The sequence below is a fragment of the Polypterus senegalus genome, chromosome 10 (genome assembly GCF_016835505.1).
Source record: "Polypterus senegalus isolate Bchr_013 chromosome 10, ASM1683550v1, whole genome shotgun sequence".
Classification (NCBI taxonomy): Eukaryota; Metazoa; Chordata; class Cladistia; order Polypteriformes; family Polypteridae; genus Polypterus; species Polypterus senegalus.
Genome location: NC_053163.1, coordinates 68,621,441 through 68,639,278, shown reverse-complemented (window position 1 = coordinate 68,639,278; position 17,838 = coordinate 68,621,441). Strand labels below are relative to the sequence as shown.

At 32.5% G+C, this 17,838-nt stretch overlaps 1 protein-coding gene across 1 annotated transcript in view; it reads left to right on the top strand.

Moving 5' to 3' along the window:
• Positions 1–17,061, top strand: part of LOC120537180 (fibronectin type-III domain-containing protein 3a-like) — a 128,179-nt gene extending 111,118 nt beyond the window's left edge. The window contains exons 18-26 of the mRNA XM_039765919.1: positions 1,249–1,354; positions 1,626–1,801; positions 2,874–2,987; positions 4,954–5,103; positions 6,340–6,623; positions 7,637–7,849; positions 12,660–12,826; positions 15,827–15,948; positions 16,589–17,061. Coding sequence (XP_039621853.1) covers positions 1,249–1,354; positions 1,626–1,801; positions 2,874–2,987; positions 4,954–5,103; positions 6,340–6,623; positions 7,637–7,849; positions 12,660–12,826; positions 15,827–15,948; positions 16,589–16,912 — 1,656 coding nt within the window. The 3' untranslated portion in view covers positions 16,913–17,061. The remainder of the gene's footprint in view (positions 1–1,248; positions 1,355–1,625; positions 1,802–2,873; positions 2,988–4,953; positions 5,104–6,339; positions 6,624–7,636; positions 7,850–12,659; positions 12,827–15,826; positions 15,949–16,588) is intronic.
• The last annotated feature ends 777 nt before the right edge of the window (positions 17,062–17,838 follow it).

Genomic DNA, 17,838 nt, shown 5'->3' with positions numbered 1-17,838 from the left:
TACTGGTTTTGAAAATCCCAGAACAGCATGTCTTGAGCATTTTTAAAACAGGCATGTATGTGTTTGTTGTCAATGTTAAAAAATTTGTGGACAACTTGGACTTATTAGTCTTTAGAGGTGATTAGGTATTTGGTGAATTTCAGCTGTTCAGCTGTTGGCCTTTTTAGTTACATGGAAGTGCATTTCAGATTAACCACTTTAATACACAAAAAGGATTAAGATATATTAACGCTTTGTACTACAGCACTGCTAAGACTACATAACTCAATAGTTTACATCTATGATTCCCATTTTACAAACAAGTTTTCCTTAAAGCCGATCAAGGAGACACAATAAAGATTAGTTAAAATTTCCATGTAGTTTATAGCAGAATAAAAGTGGTGTACCACATATAAACCATCAGCCCAGTCACCAAAAAGCTAACCACATTGTGAGGAAAAAAAAGAAAAGCAGTGGGCTTGCTCTCCCTCCACCCTTTTACCTGGCTTATTTTTCCCCTTTCACATGAGAATTGTTTAAACTTTTTGCAGTTTAGCACTGCATGTTAAAGTGATATCCTACATTTTTCTTGCTCCCAGTCTTGCTTATGCCAGAAAAAGTAATGGATGTAGGCAAGTATTTAATTTAGATTTACATCTAAATTAATTGTACTGTATCTTTCTGCAAATAAATTTTATATCAAATTTAGGCTGCCATTTTTAATTATTTGCCTTGGAAATTATCCTTTTTTCACTTTTGGTGATAACAAGATTGTATTGATTTATATCTTTACATAAAGGAAAACTGAAATATGAACAAGGAGGTGTAGACTTCTGTTATCCATCTTAACTGAGCGTAGTGTTGAATTTGGTATATTGTTTTTTTTTAATCAGACTTACTGTGCATACAGAAGCTGAAAATGTAATGATATAATTTGTAGACTGTAGTCTGTTGATAGGTACATTTGATATAGTATGAATAGCCTGCTTACTGTTCTCCTGTATCTGTCTTTTCAATAGTTGTGAAGGATTAAATTAATTTAGAATTGCAGGTAAATTTAGATTTTTTTTTTTGAATGGAAGTTTTCATGTGTAAAGTTGTAAAAATATATTCTATTCTATATGTAAAAACATGTAATTGATAGATATGTAACTTTTCTTTATACCTATTCTATTGTACTTATGTCAGTTGTTCAAATGCAATTGGCGAAGTGTATCCACTGTGACTTTTCATTTGCCGCCCCTGTTCTTTGGAATCTCCTTCATTCAGGTATCTGAAGTTTTTGTTGTTCAGACAGCTGCAGCTCCACCTGGCCAGTGTCAGCCTCTGTGTCTAGTAGGGAGAACACAGCCTAGGGAATTACCACTGCAGTGGGGTAAGAAGATTAATTTGGCTCAGAAATAAAGTATATTATGAGAATATAGAGATATGTAAAGATCAGGGTTTTTTTTCTTTACTGTCTTTTAGATCAAATATCCTTTTTAGCTTGTAATCTGGACTGCAGCACCTGCAGACATTGTTGTATTGGCAGAATCAAAATTTGTATTATTTGATCAACCCACATTCCGCAGTTACTCATTCTATATAGTACAAAAGAAGACTAAAAGTTCTTAAAGTAACTTTCTTTTTACTGTTTGTCTCATTAGTTGCTCCATCTTCAAATGGAGGTTCTGCAATCACAGAATATACAGTAGAAATATGTGAAAAAGAAAATGGTAAGAGAGTCCAGATCTATCAGGGCCCTGAGACTGAGTTCACTGCTAACAACTTGTTACCTGGGCAAACATACTGCTTCTGGGTGAAAGCATCAAATCAAGCAGGGGTATGTTGTAATGCTAATATACTAAGTGGTCATTTCTGAATAAAATGTCTAGTTACAAATTGTTGACACTTTCAATGCATATTTTATGTATTTTAAATTGGTTCTATAGATTTGTTAAAACTGGCTGTATAATCTATGCATTCTATTTAAGTAATGTACACTATTGCAGATGCATATAGACAAGCAAATACTCACATGAAATCATATTTACAGCAGATCCTTTCCTGTTTAATTTTTCAATTTTTTTAACATATTAGGTTGATGTAATAATCTTTGTTTTTATGATTCTTATTTACATTAGGGGTCATTTTAACTTAAATCTCATCCTAATATATGATCTAGCTCAAAAGAACCTGATAAGTTCTTCGTTGTTTATTATTTGTAAACATTTTAATTTTGGTAAAATACAATTAAAGTAATATTGATGATTAAAGAGAAGATTTATATTTTGCTTTTTGCTTAAATTGTTTACATTTACTAATAGAAAACATTTTTCTGGGTTTGAAAAAGGCTATGACATCATCAGAAGAGACATTTTAAACCCTCAGTATCTTGCAATGAATTTTTTTTCCTAATGTGTTTTAACTAATTTAATACAAAAGTTGTCAGTGCAAAATTAATGAAATGTGATAGCCATTAAATATTTATATAGTTTTTAAAAATGCATTAAGTGTTGTTTACAATATAGTTTTTCCATAGACTATTTTGAAGGAGCTTATTGTTGGCTGGATATATCCCCACATTATTATTATTATTTGAACTAGTAGTATAGTATTTTAATTTTTATTATTGTAGTTTATTAGAAGTAGTAGTATAGAATTTTTAAGCATTATAGTTTGTTTACACCTATCCTTCCTGGGATAAGCATATAAAGTTAAAGGTTTGTTTTTAGTGCATTGCACATTCTGCAATTAGTAATATCCTGTTTCAAGAGAACAGTATGTATAATGCTTCAAGCTTAAACAAATATTTGTTTTTAAGAGTTGTTGCTTGATAGGAATAATATTTTATTCTGTTTTTCTTTGGATTTACACCCTTATTTTTTCATCTTTTTTTTATTTTTTTTTTTTAGTCTGGACCCTTCTCTGATGTATCTCAAATTTCAACTGCTCCTGAGCCGCCTGATCAATGTTTGCCCCCTTATTTAAGTGTAAGAACAGCTACTTGTGTGGTAGCAAGTTGGGAGGTAAGAAGTTGTACTATGTAATTTTTTTCTGTCAGTGCTATGACATGTTACCTCCAGAAGGTTATTTCTGAACTTGTTTCTTTTTCATTATTTTAAGTGTATTGAATTTGAGAATTTTGTTTCAGAATTTCATAACCTATGAGAATTTTTTTACAGCTCTAGTGCACTGGTTACAGACAGTAATGAAAAAATAAACCTGATATTTTCTGTATTATCAGATTGATATTATTTATCATATTACTTTTGTACATTTTCTTTATGTCGAATTTTTAAAAATACTTTTCCTTATCTACAAATTTTCAGCAAAGCCCAAGGCAATCAGCTCTGTACTGACAGGGTAACTAACAGATGTATGTGCTGCTGTTGTTTTTTTTGAAGCAGTAAATCAAAAAATGGAGTAACATTGTGAGGTGTTTGTACCAGTGTGCCCTGCAGACTGGTGGTTCATCCAGGAATGACTCCTTCCTTGTACCCAATGTTATAAGTATAAGCATTGACTCTCCATCTTCCAGAAAATACTATGTGCAATAACAAATGGATGGCTTAAGGTCGTTACATTTTAATTCAGTGAATGGCTTTTGCATCACCAGTTTTGATTTCGATAAAACTTGGTATATTAATTACACTATTTCCTAAGCTCAGAAGTATTTTTTATTTATTAAAAAAAAAATCCCTTTGACATATAGGTACTTTTCCTCAGCACAGACAGTGAAATGATCATTTAGAGTGTTTCCTAATGAGATATAACTTCTTTTCTGTCAAAGCTACAATGGCTCAGCTATAGCTCATTGAAAAACTCAGAAACATGTACTTTATAATGGTATGGTAAGAGCATTACTACATTAAAAGAACTGGCATTTCCTTGGACATTTTGGTTCCAGAACAGGAAAATATAGCACATAAACCAGTTGTTGAACCAACAAAGATATTTTTGACTCTCTTAAAATGAAACATATCTGACATATTATCAGTGATGAGCATTTCAAATGTCTACTGACATTTGGGGCTGAAGGAAATCTTACGTAAAGCTTTTAAGGATGTTGTTGAGAATTTCCTTGGCAACTACAGTGCCCCAAATTTTCGTCCAGCTAGATGACAGCATGCTTCAAGCATACAAAACCAAGAATTGCAATGTGTCGCTAAAATTTTGTCTGCACTCACAACTGGACCTGTATCCCACCAATCTTGGCATAGCCAGTGCCAAACATGGTGAAAGGTTTCACCAGGACATTACAACAGTGATAAAGCTGTTCAGTTGGACACTGAAACAAGAAATATCAAATTCTGAGTATAAATGAAAATCCACAGAAAAATATATTTAACTTAATTGAACTAATATGTGTTTGTGTGCGTGTTCTCACTCTGCGATGGACTGGTGTCCTATCAAGGGTTTGTTCTTGCCTGGCACCCTATGCTGGATGGGGATTGGCTCCAGCACCCCTGTTCAGCACTAAGCAGTGAACTAATGCAATATTTCAGCATCATTAAGCAGTTAAAAAATGCTAAATTCATTAAAAGCTAATTTCATATTTTTCCCAATTTAAAATGAAAATAAATAAACACTTGAAATATATCACTCTGTGTGGAAGGAATCTATATGAGTTTCACTTTTTGAATTGAATTACTAAAATAAATTAAATTTTTGATGATATTCTAATTTATTGAGATGCATTTGTATATTTGTGTTCATCTTGTTTCCAAGTATTCTGCATAATCACCAACATTTTCTCAGGAAGCGAAATTTACAAATGTATGTGTTATACTGGGTTGTTAGATCAAATTTATCCTTAATGATACATTCCTGTATTTGAGTACAACCAATAAATGAGTTTGTATCCCATACAGAGCAGATCATTCTGTGTACAAGTTGATACTGGTGTAAACTCCAAGTCTCTGTGCCATTGACCAGTATAAGCATGTAATAAAAAATAGATGCCCAGCCATTTTATTTTTTGTTTGTTTTTAGGCTCCAGCATGCAATGGTGCAGAGGTCAGAGAGTACAGATTAGAGTGGGGTATAGCCGAGGGCTGTATGCAAGTGATTTACACTGGATCATCTTTGTCTTTTGAAGTAAAGGGACTCATTCCTGCAACAGCCTATTTCTGTCGGGTTCAGGTTAGAGTATTTTACTTTACTTTTTCTTATTTTATGAGAATAAAAACATGTTATTTCTTAAAAGTGACAGAAATGTATTTATTTTGAAGGCACACATTTTGATGTCTAGATTAGTCTCTACTAGAGAAATGCTTCTGAGTATTATTTATAGACTACAGACTTTTTTTTTTATTCAGAATTGTACAAAACATTTTTAAATGTTCCCTGGGCTGGCAAAAATTAAAAAGTGTTTTAAGAGTAGGTATTTAAAAATAACATTTCAATACACTAAACCACTACATTTCATTTTACATTCAAATCATCTCATCCATAAATGCAATAGCTTCTTCTCAGTGAATTGGCTGAAATTGCTACATTTTCATCGCAAAAGAACCAGGAAAGATTGATGTAATAGTCTATCATTTGTTGTTTTTAGAATTATATTTTCTTTTTTTCTGACTTGTGAAATCTGCAGTTTATGATCTGTATGGTAATATATAATTTTTATAGAGGTTTTATGAAAGTTGTATTAGTTTGAATAATTTTATTACATTTTAACATTACCACTAAACCTAATCATATTACTAATCATTACCACTTTTGTAAAGGATAACATAGGCAAAAATGGTACCAGAGCTGCACAAAACAAATTACTGATCTCTTAAGAGTTATGAAGGGAGAAGAATAAACCCTTATTGCCACTCTGTTGTACTTTAAATACCAATGGCAGCAAAGATAATCCTCATAGGACAAGCTAGATCTGTTGTCCAAAACAGAGTCTCCAAGTTCAGTTGTAGGCAGGCCAATATGAACATACTTGCCTTATGTCAGAGTCCATCCAATTTTCAATTGTCTTTGAAGAGTCACTTGAAGAGTCACTACCACAAGTGTGGTAGAAAACTTATGCAATTATTTTTCATCTCCCGAATCTTATTGTATCAGCTGGTCTTAACTTGTAGATGTCTGAAGATTGTGTGTGCTTGATGTAACAATTTTAAAACCTAATCCAAGTTAGGAAAGTATGAAAGCTAACCCTTGCCAATGTATTGTTACATTTGTTATTTTGATATTTTGTATACTGTCCTTGTTCATTAATATGTTGTGTTTTTGTTTGAAATAGAACACAATTTAGGTATTTTTTGCCTTAATCCAGGTTAGAGTTAAAACTAGATGACTTTCCCTTTACAATATTTAAAAAAATTATTAATTCATTTTTTGCAGATCCTTATTGGTATTTGTCATTACTATCTGTTTCAGGCAATAAATGTTGCTGGTGCAGGCCTGTTTGGAAAGGTTGCTACAGTGACAACAATGGCATCTGTTCCTGGGGTAATTTCCATATTTGAGAACCTAGATGAAGAGCACTTACCCAGTCCTCTCCCCTGTCCATTTACTTGCTTAGCTGTTCAATGGCAAGAGCCTTGCTGTAATGGCTGTGACATCACTGGCTACAACATTGAATTTGGCGAGCAACAGCTTATATCTATTGAGAGAGTCACCACCTGTGTCCTGGAAAATCTGCAACCTGACACCATGTACAGGTACAATGCTAAAAAATAATTTTGTACAATGAGTAAAATGTGAATCTCATCTTTCATAAGAGTATTCATACCAAATCAATATTTTACAAAATATAATTAGAAAATATAATTTTTTTACTGCCATGAAGGTATTATTGTATTGATTTTGAAATCTGTGTCATGTATTTTGCAAAGTGTATTGCTTCCTTAGTACAGCAGCATTGTTTTTGAAAAGTACTTTTTCATAATACTATGAAATTTCACTTCATGAAAAATAGTTTAATACTGGATGTCTGGGGAAAAGCAATTTTTAACAGATACATATTATCATCTCAAAAGAGAACGCATTGTTAACAAATTTTAATCACAGGAGCAAAATGGTGTGTAAAATATTATTTAAAGTACTAATGTACACAGTTTGCCTTTACATTCCCTTTGTTTAGTGCACTGGATGGGGAAGGCACCCATCACCCTAAGCCTGCTGCTCTCCTTGGTTCTTGGAGGGTGGCTTTCCACAAGGATCTTAACAACTTTTGTCACAAGTTTGGGAATTTAAAGTTGTGAACTTTCCTCCAAGTGCTGAAAACTGATATTAGAAAAAAGCTTGAAATTTTACTATCATAATATACAGCATAAAATAAACATACTTATTCAACCAGCAGTACCATAATATATTGCCAGTCAAACAATAAAATAAATGTTTTGGGCAATGCGCAATATTGTATAATAATTGGTTCTCTAAGTTTGACATAGTTAATTAGAGTTTCTTGTTTATTAACTCATTCAAAACTTGAGAAACCATAGCTGAATTTTGTCTCTGACTAGGTATCCTAAGTATACAAGTTAATAATAAAGTAGTCCATTTGTTGACACCAAACAGAGCCACGGCGGTCTTGGAGAATTCTGCCAAGGATTTGGTATTACTTTTTAAAAGAGAAATAGCTCAAATAAATTAATTCTGATATATTTGTTTTTTCTCCCCCTTCCTATGAACCTCAGTATCTTACCAGTTTCTTTAATTTGTCTTCCTTAAGGATTAGGGTTCAAGCAGTTAACAGCATTGGTGCAGGTCCTTTCAGTCAAGTTTTGAAAACCAAAACCAAAGCACTACCTCCAGATCCCCCACATCTTGAATGTGCCGCCTTTGGACACCAGAGCCTTAAGCTGAGGTGGGGAGAAGGACCCAGCAAACCTCTGCTCACCAGCTCCACACAGTACTGCTTACAGATGGAGGACAGATATGGCAGGTGAGATTTTTGAAATAAGTTGCTTTTTGTTTATTTCTTCAAAATAAATGTCATTTATAGCTTTTAATACTCAAAAGAAGAAAAACAAAATTAAGGGTATAATTAAAATTGGTTAAACATTTTATTACATAGAACTGTTTTCTTTTCAATTCTCCAAGTGACAGTCCTTTGAAAGCAAATTATTTTTTTTCTTTTAATATCAAATCTACCCATCAGGCAAGATGTTTAACATAGTAAGAAATTCGGTTTATTTCATTCGTCCTTACCTATTATGTATGTTGTGAAACTCTATATTGTATTTTTGCTGTCAGTTCCTTAACACGTGGCTATAATTTCACAATTTATAATTATCCAAAAATATTGTTTATATAGCATTCATTGTACATACAGTAATTACTAATACATCATTTGTAAATTAAAGAAAGAAAAAAAAATAAGCAAAATGTTAAAAATGCACCCAAGAAAGATGGCCTTTGGGCTAATATTTGGTTACACAGTTTCTAATATATTCAGAAACAAAACTTTGCATGACCATGTAAGCTAATAAAAGATCCTTCAAATATATTCTAAAACTAATAGGATGTCAATGCAGTTTCTCATAAACAGGAGTGATGTATATCTTTTATTTGCCCTCTTCAACAATTTCAGTCATTAATACATATTATGCAAAATATTGGACTGGCCAATGTAAAGAACACTGCATTGGCCAATCCTAATAATAAAAGGATGCACCAGCCATTCTTCATTTGTACATGGTGTTAAAGCTTTCACGTTAGCTGTGTTATATACAGTAAATGAAAATGCAGTTTTAATAATAATGTTGAAATAATCTTTAAAGTTCAGGTCAAGATCAAAATAACTCCAGAATTTTTCACTTGAGAGGCCAACTGCAGGCCTAATGAAGCTAAGTAACCTTTAATCTAATCTAGTCTTTAGGCCAATGAATGATTATTTTAGACTTACCATTACATATAGAAAAATTTCTTATCAGCCATCATCTAGTTCCAGAGATACAATATCTTAATACTGAACCATTTATCAGTAGGCTTTATATTAATATAAAGTTGTATATCATTAAAATAAATATAAGACGTATTGTGCCTCTTATTTCCTCACTCAAAATGACAAATAAATAGAAAATAGAAGAGGTGCCATAAGTGAACCTGATTAGCAACACATCTAATTGTAGTAGAAAAGAGCATGTCCTACCAAGAGAAACTGAATGTAGTCTTTCATGAAGGAAAGATATAAACCAGGACAGTGCTGTCCCATGGATACCAACCAAGTCAGAAATGTGAACAATGAATTAAGTTCCAGAAGAATAAAAATACAGAATTTATTTAAATCAGTCATGTGAATGTTGTTTGTTACACTTAACATTGCCATTTTTTATGATTTGGACCACAAGAGCTAGCCCAGTACCTTTTTAAATAACTGATTTAAAATCATAAATGTATGATACAACTTTGTCTAAAATATTGGACATAAAAGGAAGTTAAGAGATTGGGCAAAACTTGTTCACATAATAAGGGTCTAAATTTTGGATATCCCATAACAATTTCAAAATGAGAGGGAAGTAACCCAGTTAATAGTGAACTATTAATGATATAAATGACGTTAGATTAAATATTGTCAATGACTTCTTTTACGAGATGTGTCAGCAATATACAGTATGTTAACTAGATGAAGTGGAATTTATAGAAGTAATCTGAACAAGGTGTTCCACTGAGAGTAAGACAAAATATTTCAAGACATCAGTGCAAGCAAAGAAGGCATAACCTGGTTGTGAAATGGAGGCAATCTGATTTCCAATATCAACAATCTCATTCCTAAACAAAAGTTAAAATGTGTTACACTTACCAGGGATACAATCCATAAATGCATTGTTAACTAGATTTCATATCCTTTCTTTGGTATTAAACAGAAACATTGAATTATGGGAAATGCAGATATGAAAACAGAACAATTTGCTTTAGGAGTTGTCATAGCAGCATTAAATAATTTGTAACTCCATCATACAATCAGAATGCACCCTTAGACTTTACTGATCACCATCTTCATTCTTCATGTATACCCTCCCTCTAAACACGATCATTTCACCAAAAGGTGTACTTGAAACAATAAGAATGAGTTTCTCTAATAGAGACTACAATATCAAGGTAAGATTCACATAGATTAGCAAATATTTTGAGCTAAGTCTTCAATCTTAGTTGCTAACCCATTAACTGTTCTTAAAGCTGGTTAATCGACAGAAGATTTCCCTACCATTATAGACTTTTATATGCATAAGTATGAGATGTGCACCTAAAACTTAAACTAAATCAAGAGTTATGGCCAAGTCAGTGTGTAGATCCATTAGCATGTGGCGGAAAGTTGTTTTTTTTTTTTTTTTCAATAATATTTATAGAGCCCACTGCCAGTGTCTCCATAGGATCTTGAATGTATTTATGGGGTGGGCAAAAGTTGGTTTACAGTTGTTAGTATGGTAAAAGACATGCAGATCATGATGATTGCAATAACTTTATTAACTTCATTAACTCAAAAGATGGTCACAGTGGCACAGTTCACTTAGGTACAAACTCGTAAGTGCTCAAATTACCTAAAAGATATATGTCTTTCGCATACTCACAACTATAAATCTACTTTTGCCCACCCCTGTATATGTAAATCACCAGTAATTAAGATTCTGTCATAATGTAGGCTTTCTATTATACTTAAGGAAACCTCAGGTTTTGGAGGGCGATAAACTATAGCATATATTACTAGCAGAGCACAGAGGAGATTTAACATTAACATGAGTGTATTATCAACAAGATTATTGTATACAACTAAAATGCATATACGTATCTCTAATTTTTCACAAATACTGAAATGGCTCCTCAAGCATTTGGAACATTTTTTAATTTTTCTTCATCACAACAGGATTAATACAAAACAGTTGTTGCTGGAGTCATTAAAAATTGTGTGCTTATGAAAATATGGTTATTTTCTAATCAGAAACAGGGGATTGCCATTGGAATCCATAAATTACTAAAGGCTTGCCGTATCACATATTAGGTGTCCAATTTAAAAACATACAAATACAGGTATAATTTAGAAAAGTAATTAAAGGTATAAATCGGGGGTCCTCAATCACGGTCCTGGAGAGCCGCAGTGGCTGCAGGGTTTTTGCTCCAACCCAGTTGCTTAATAAAAAGCACTTATTGCTAAAGTAACACTTCTGCTTCACTTTAGTGATTTTGAGCCCTTATTGCTTAATTTTGTCTTAAACAGCTATTTTAATTGCTCCTTATTATCAATAACATGCAAATGACAAGAGAGAGCAGCATTTCTCCATTTATCTTATTTACATTTACACCTGTGTGTATTTATCTGCACTATTGAGTTTAATTAAATACTTGGAAGAAAAATGAAGAGAAAAAAGTGAAGGACTGAGAATTACTCGTCCATTTTAGCCTTCAAATCATTTGCATGATAGAAAGGGAAAGAAAATCTAGGATATGAGAATGACCTGACATAGCAGAGTTAATTTAATTTCATAGCTTGTTAGTGCTTTATTGGCAAGAATTGCTTTCTAATTAAGCAACCAGGTCAGAACAAAAACCTGCAGCCACTGTGGCTCTCCAGGACTGGGATTGAGGACCCCTGGTATAAATCAATCCATAAATCAATCACTTTTGAAGCAGATTGCAAACACGCTAATGATGCACACAGGTTGTAGAAAGGCATACATATATTTATGAATCACTGCCTTAAGACTAATCAGTTTACATCCACATCTTCTCTCCAAGATGAACTTATGCTTTTTACTCCTGCTTTTATGGCAACAATAGTATTCCTCCCATTCAATGTGCTGCAGTTGTGCATGCCTTTCATCTTTTCAGTTTCTCCGGGTGAGTGTGAGGAAACCTTTCAATTTACTGAACATTACTATGGCAGCTTGTCCACAAAAAATATGACAAAAATATTTTTTGTTTTCTATCGTAAAAAAAATGGTGTGAACTATTTATCTTTTTTTTATTTTTATTTTAAATATTTGTTTTTTGTTCCACTGAGAGAACATATGATTCCTACATACTTTAAACCATCAATTGCCCTGCTGCCAAAAAAATTAAAAGTGTACAATTTAAATAACTAATGACCACAGTGGCACTCATTCTCATTTTGACACAGTTTACAAAGCCGTTGCTTGTACAGTACAGTTTAGTTACTTGCTGTGACTTCATACCACTCTAGCCAATATTCTTTATCATTGTTACAGATTAAAGTTTTTCAAAATATTTTACATTAAGCCTTAGTCTTCTAAGTTAGATAGCACTCCACTCTTGTGTTTCAAAATGTTACTGTTATAAAGCTACATCTTTAAAAATGCTGAAGAATGATCTTAATAGTACCTCTGTTTTTCAAATAGAAGCCTGTTTCTCATGTATTATGATAACAATGATTCACTAGACACAGTTTTGGTATTATGCACAAGATGCATTTTTTAAGTACTGTTTTCCTTCGCATATACGAGGAATGAATAAATGTTTCAATAACATGTTAGTCCGTTGCCAACTTCAAATGGATAAGTTAAAGAGAGACATGTGAAAACAACTTTACAGTTAATGTGAAGATTTACACAAGATTGGTTTTGCAAATATCTACTAAACTGAGAGTCTAAGTCCCCTGTGTTATTAGTGTGTGGGCATCAGTTTTCCCATTCTTAATACTAGGTTTCCTCTTTATAGAAGATGATATTGTGAAATGGAAAAGAATGTTTTGAATATCTCCGTGTTTGTCTGTAACTCAGATTTGCTTTTTCCTTTAGGTTTGTCTGTATCTACAGTGGCCCTTGTCATACCTACAAGGTTCAACGGTTAAGTGAATCAACTGCCTATCACTTTAGAATACAAGCACAGAGTGCTTCAGGAGAGGGTCTGTTCTCACATGTTTACACCTTTTCTACTACTAAGTCGCCTCCACCACAGCTAAAAGGTAAAAGCAGCAATATCAATAGGAGATTAATTCTCTGTTTCTAGGGACTTTTACTTAATAGATAATATCTCATGGCCATGTTTTGTTTTTAGAAAAAGCAACATTTTTCTTTCTAAATTCATGTTGGATATGTTTGATATTCATTTTCACTTCTATTTCTCCCTAAATGAAAATATTAAACAGGTGAATTTCACTTAAAGTAAATGTACTGTATATTTGACATTTTCAGTAATTATTGTTTATATAGAAGCTTTCCCTGTATAGAATATCTGTAATATGCTTTGGTGCATTCATCCAATCAAGTCTCCATTGTACACTGTGTGTTTTTATCTCAAAAGTATATACCTCAACAAGCCATTGTATAATATACAGTAAATATGGAGATACTTAATTATTCTTTTACTACAGTACAACTTCACCAAAGATTTTTTTTTTCTATACAACATTAAATTTGGCATAAAGGGAAAACATTTGTGTTGAGAGTTATATTGCTTAATCCTAACTGCTGCAAGTAACTGCATTAAATTGTGCCTAGATCATTTTTTCGTCCCTCTTCCCTATACCAAAGAGATATGCATTAATTCAGCTAATGAATCTTAATTGATCCTGAATGATGTGAGTGTTTCCTACCATGACATCCTGATGCTACCTGGAACGGTTATAGATCCCCATAATCCTGTAAAGGATGTACTAGGCTCAAAAAATAGATACATGGATGGAGTTCAAGCATGTTCTAACAATGACTTAAATTTTAGAAAATATTCCCCTTACCCTGATTTTCTGTATTAACAATGCAGTTCAGAATCTTTATAAAAAAAAAAAAAAATTTAAAAAGTTATATGATATTATAAGTGGTGACCAATAATAGTTCTGGTTTCTTGTCTCATATCACACACCATAGTGTTTTTGCTGTCTTCATTGAAAATAAGACATTTCTTTTTGCTAATTGTTCTATGTCCCTTGTGCCCATTATGCCTATACTGTGCTCAAAAGTGTGACTTTGCATAGGAGCATGTTGTTCAATTGTCAATAACTATTTTGTTTGAGTTACATATGTGAGAATCCTTTACAAAGCTGTGGAATAGTGGGTCTGTAGCTAAGCAGTAGAGGTCCGTTTTTAATGAATAAATAGCCTGTTCGAACTTCATGGCTGTGTGTGCTCACGTGGTTACAACTCATCTTTCTTTTTGGAACCATACTGCTGAGAAGTGTGAATTGCGTACAGAAATGGCAAATGGCACCACATGATATTAACTGTTTTTTCATAGATTTTTCTAATCCAAAATAGCATGTTTAATAGTATGAATATTTTGAGAATGTATTTTTGTTAAGGTAATTTTAGTTGCCCCACCTCACACAGAGGCACACTAACAAGATCCACATGTCTTTTAAATCACTGCATGCCTGCTCATCTCAAGCACTGAGAATAAAAGTTAAAAACTGCATGCTTAGGAATTTTTATTTGTATAAAGTTTATAAAAAGTAGAGCATTTGTTATATATTGTGCACTTGTACCCAACTTAATAATAATAATTTATGTTAATGTGTTTATGTAGTGAAGGTAGCCTATCCGCAATATATTTTTAAGATATGGTTTAACAGATAAAATTCTTATGCATTAATTCTCTTCCCAGTAAGTTGAAAAGCATGTGACCTGATAAATTTAAATATTTAAGGGTAAATTAATATTTAGTATTTTTTAGAATTTAGAATACTTCATCTGGCCATCCATCCTCAGCCTAGAATTAGGTGAAAGACAAGGTTCATTACCTGTCCAACGCATGGTTCACCAGGACAATTCAGAGTTACCATTTAAACTAAAATTGGGTTTTAAATTTTACAGTAACCAAAATATCCAGTGAAAAGAACATAGTCATTGGTGAAGTGTACACAGAGTTGCAGACTATGATTCAAACATAAAACTCTAGACCTGTCAACTAGCACAGCTTAAAAACTACCCCTCAGTGAAACTGTGGTTTAAATGTGTTTTAAAATACTACCTGCTAAAGTGAAATACAGTAAATAACATTGATATATATGTTAATTATCTTTAGACATTTTTGTTAAAAAAAATATCACTCTGACGTGCATCAGTGTTCATGTGAAATTCATCAGTTTCAATAATATTTAAGTCAGTATAGACAGATCTGTTCTATAATTATTTTCAAATCTAGTTAGATTACTTTGTAAATATTGGGTTTACACACACTGTAGACTTCTTCCATGCCCATTTGCATCATTCTGAAAATGAATGGATTGATTTTTATATTAATTTCTTGCATCGTCATATTTATATATATATATATATATATATATATATATATATATATATATATATATATATATATATATATATATATATATATATATATATATATATATATATATATATATATATAATTTGTTTATATACAGAATAGGTGTTTGAATGTATATGATTAATAAAATGATGTTTGTTTCACAATTTCAGTGTCTTTGATAACATCAGCTTTAAGGAGTAGGAAAAAATGTAGAAATACTCCAGCCATGAGCTTAATTTTTTTTATTTAAATGTTACACTTTAATTTATCATTGTTATGATAAAAGGTATACTCTTGGGGTCAAATTGGTATTTGGACTTGGGTGGGGGGGAATTGGAGAAAGAAATAGAAATCCAGTAAAATAAGTGATGGCTGCTCAATTTCTATATTACATAGAAAGGCCACAATTGTGCAGTGGTTGTTTTTGCTATGTAGTGGGCTGTTTCAGATTACCTTCCATTGCAGTAAGAGACTCTTTAGCAAAAATTTAACACACCATGGATTTTACTGTTGTTGAAGATGATAGAGAGAATTATTCAATCAAATCTCTCTCAACCTAGACATCTGTAGTAAGCAGTTCTCAAACTTTAGCTTCAATCAAACATTAGTTAACCTTCCTATTGAAAATTGTTCCTTGCTTAGTGTTTTATATATGTTTCAATGGATTCATATTTTTTGATATATTCTCTCACGTTTAAAGCCCCCAAAGTACAGAAATCAGAAGAAAATGTTTTTGAAGTTACATGGGAACCACTGCAGCCAATGAGAGGAGATGTTATTGTCTATGCTCTTCAGCTTCTTACTGGCCGTGGTACTGAGCAGGTAAGCCTAATACCATTCTTCTGAAATATCTCATGTTAGTGAACATTTTCATATTTTCAAATGATGTCTGTTTTAACATGCTCATATATTTTAATAGTAATTCTTTATCATGAGTGTATAAGAGGAAATCCCAGCAGTATAGAATCTTCATTTCAGGAACTTGTTCCTAATGATCATTTTTCAGTCTCACTAGTACTTCAATCCACATTCTTTAATAAGGCCTCAAGGAGCTTGACTTTCCTGGACAGAGGCAGCTACTTTGTACTTACCAGCATAGAGTAACTCACTCTTTCCAGAACAAGGACCATGATTGAACTTGAAATGCTAATTCAAATCCTAAGGGCATTATTCTCAAATTTAGACTACTGCAACATATGCTACAAGTCACCATGTGATTAGGCCAAGTCCTTCGGAATCTCAGGTGCATGGGATTCACATAAATGCATATCATAGGGCTAAAGGTGTGTTTTGTACCTTTTTATTTGGAAAATATTTGTCTTTTGGAACGTAATAACATGACAGGGCCTTTTTTTTTTGTTGATGTGATTGTTTAGATTTTGATACCTTTTGAATTTGTTTGAAAATGCATATAGAGTGACATCTTTCATTAATATATTTCTCTTATTAATTTTCCACACAGGTGTATAAAGGTCCAGAAACATCATTTGCTTTCCGTGGATTTCCACTAAGCTCTGAGCTCCGTTTCAGAGTGGGTGCTGGTCGTCAATATAAAGAAAATGGCATCACACAGGAATTATGGGGTCAGTACAGTCCCATCAGTACCATCTTTACACAACAGCAGAGCACCTTGCCCAAAGAGACTATGCCAACAGCATGTGAAGAGCATTCGCTGTTCCGGGGAACCCCCATAAGTGATGAACAGTGTGCGTTGCTTCTCTTACTTGGCTTTGCATTAATTGCTGTGCTATTTGCAGTTGTCATCCAGTATTTTGTGATCAAGTGAGCCAAGACAAGTAGACAAGAAATGTATTCAGTATGAGAAAAACAGCTGACAAAAATACAGAAATGGGACATTGCTTAGATATTTTTACTCTTATGAATAGGAAGTGGTTATGTTTGTATAGTGCAACGATTTCTTTTATTGCTGCTGTTTGATGAGGAAAAAAGGGTTCTTAAATATTTGATATATTTTTATATTGTTACTGTTGGAACGTTTTCATGTCTCTTTTTGTTTGTTGTATTGTATTATTTAATTGTAAGGGTACTTTTGACCTGACAGAAATTTAAAATTACTTTTTAGATTTCGTTGGGAGAGTAAAAAACAGCCTTAAAATCACATACAAGCACAGAGCTAAAATATTTTGCTTCAGAACCAGCCTGAAAACATACAGCCCAAAACATCTAATTCCTGCAAAATAATGCATAGATACGTGTTAACTGTAGAGACTCGGTTTGCTGGTTGAATCTACTCAAGGAGTGTTCAACAGAAATCCTTTTCCAAATACAGCTGCTCCTATGTAATGGTTATATACTGTCTATTAATTTATTAACAATGAATCAAGGACATGGTGCCAAAGTTTTAGTATCTCTTCAAATTATACCAGTCCTGTCTGTAAGAACTTATTCCAGATATTTTCTGCCATTGTTAGTTTTTCAATATGCAAAGAATAACATTTAGACTTGTATGTGAAGTGAAATAATTTATTACACATATATTTTAAAGGCAGGCTCTTGTTAATAAGCATAAAGTTCTCTCCATTGTTATCAATTAATCATAAATGAAAAAAAAATACTGACTGTGTTGTGCACAAAGACAAAGTCTGCAATGTTTTATATAAAAGACTTGTTGTGTTTGTTTCCAAATATCTAAATATACAGTACAGGCCAAAAGTGTGGACACACCTCCTCATTCAATGTGTTTTCTTTATT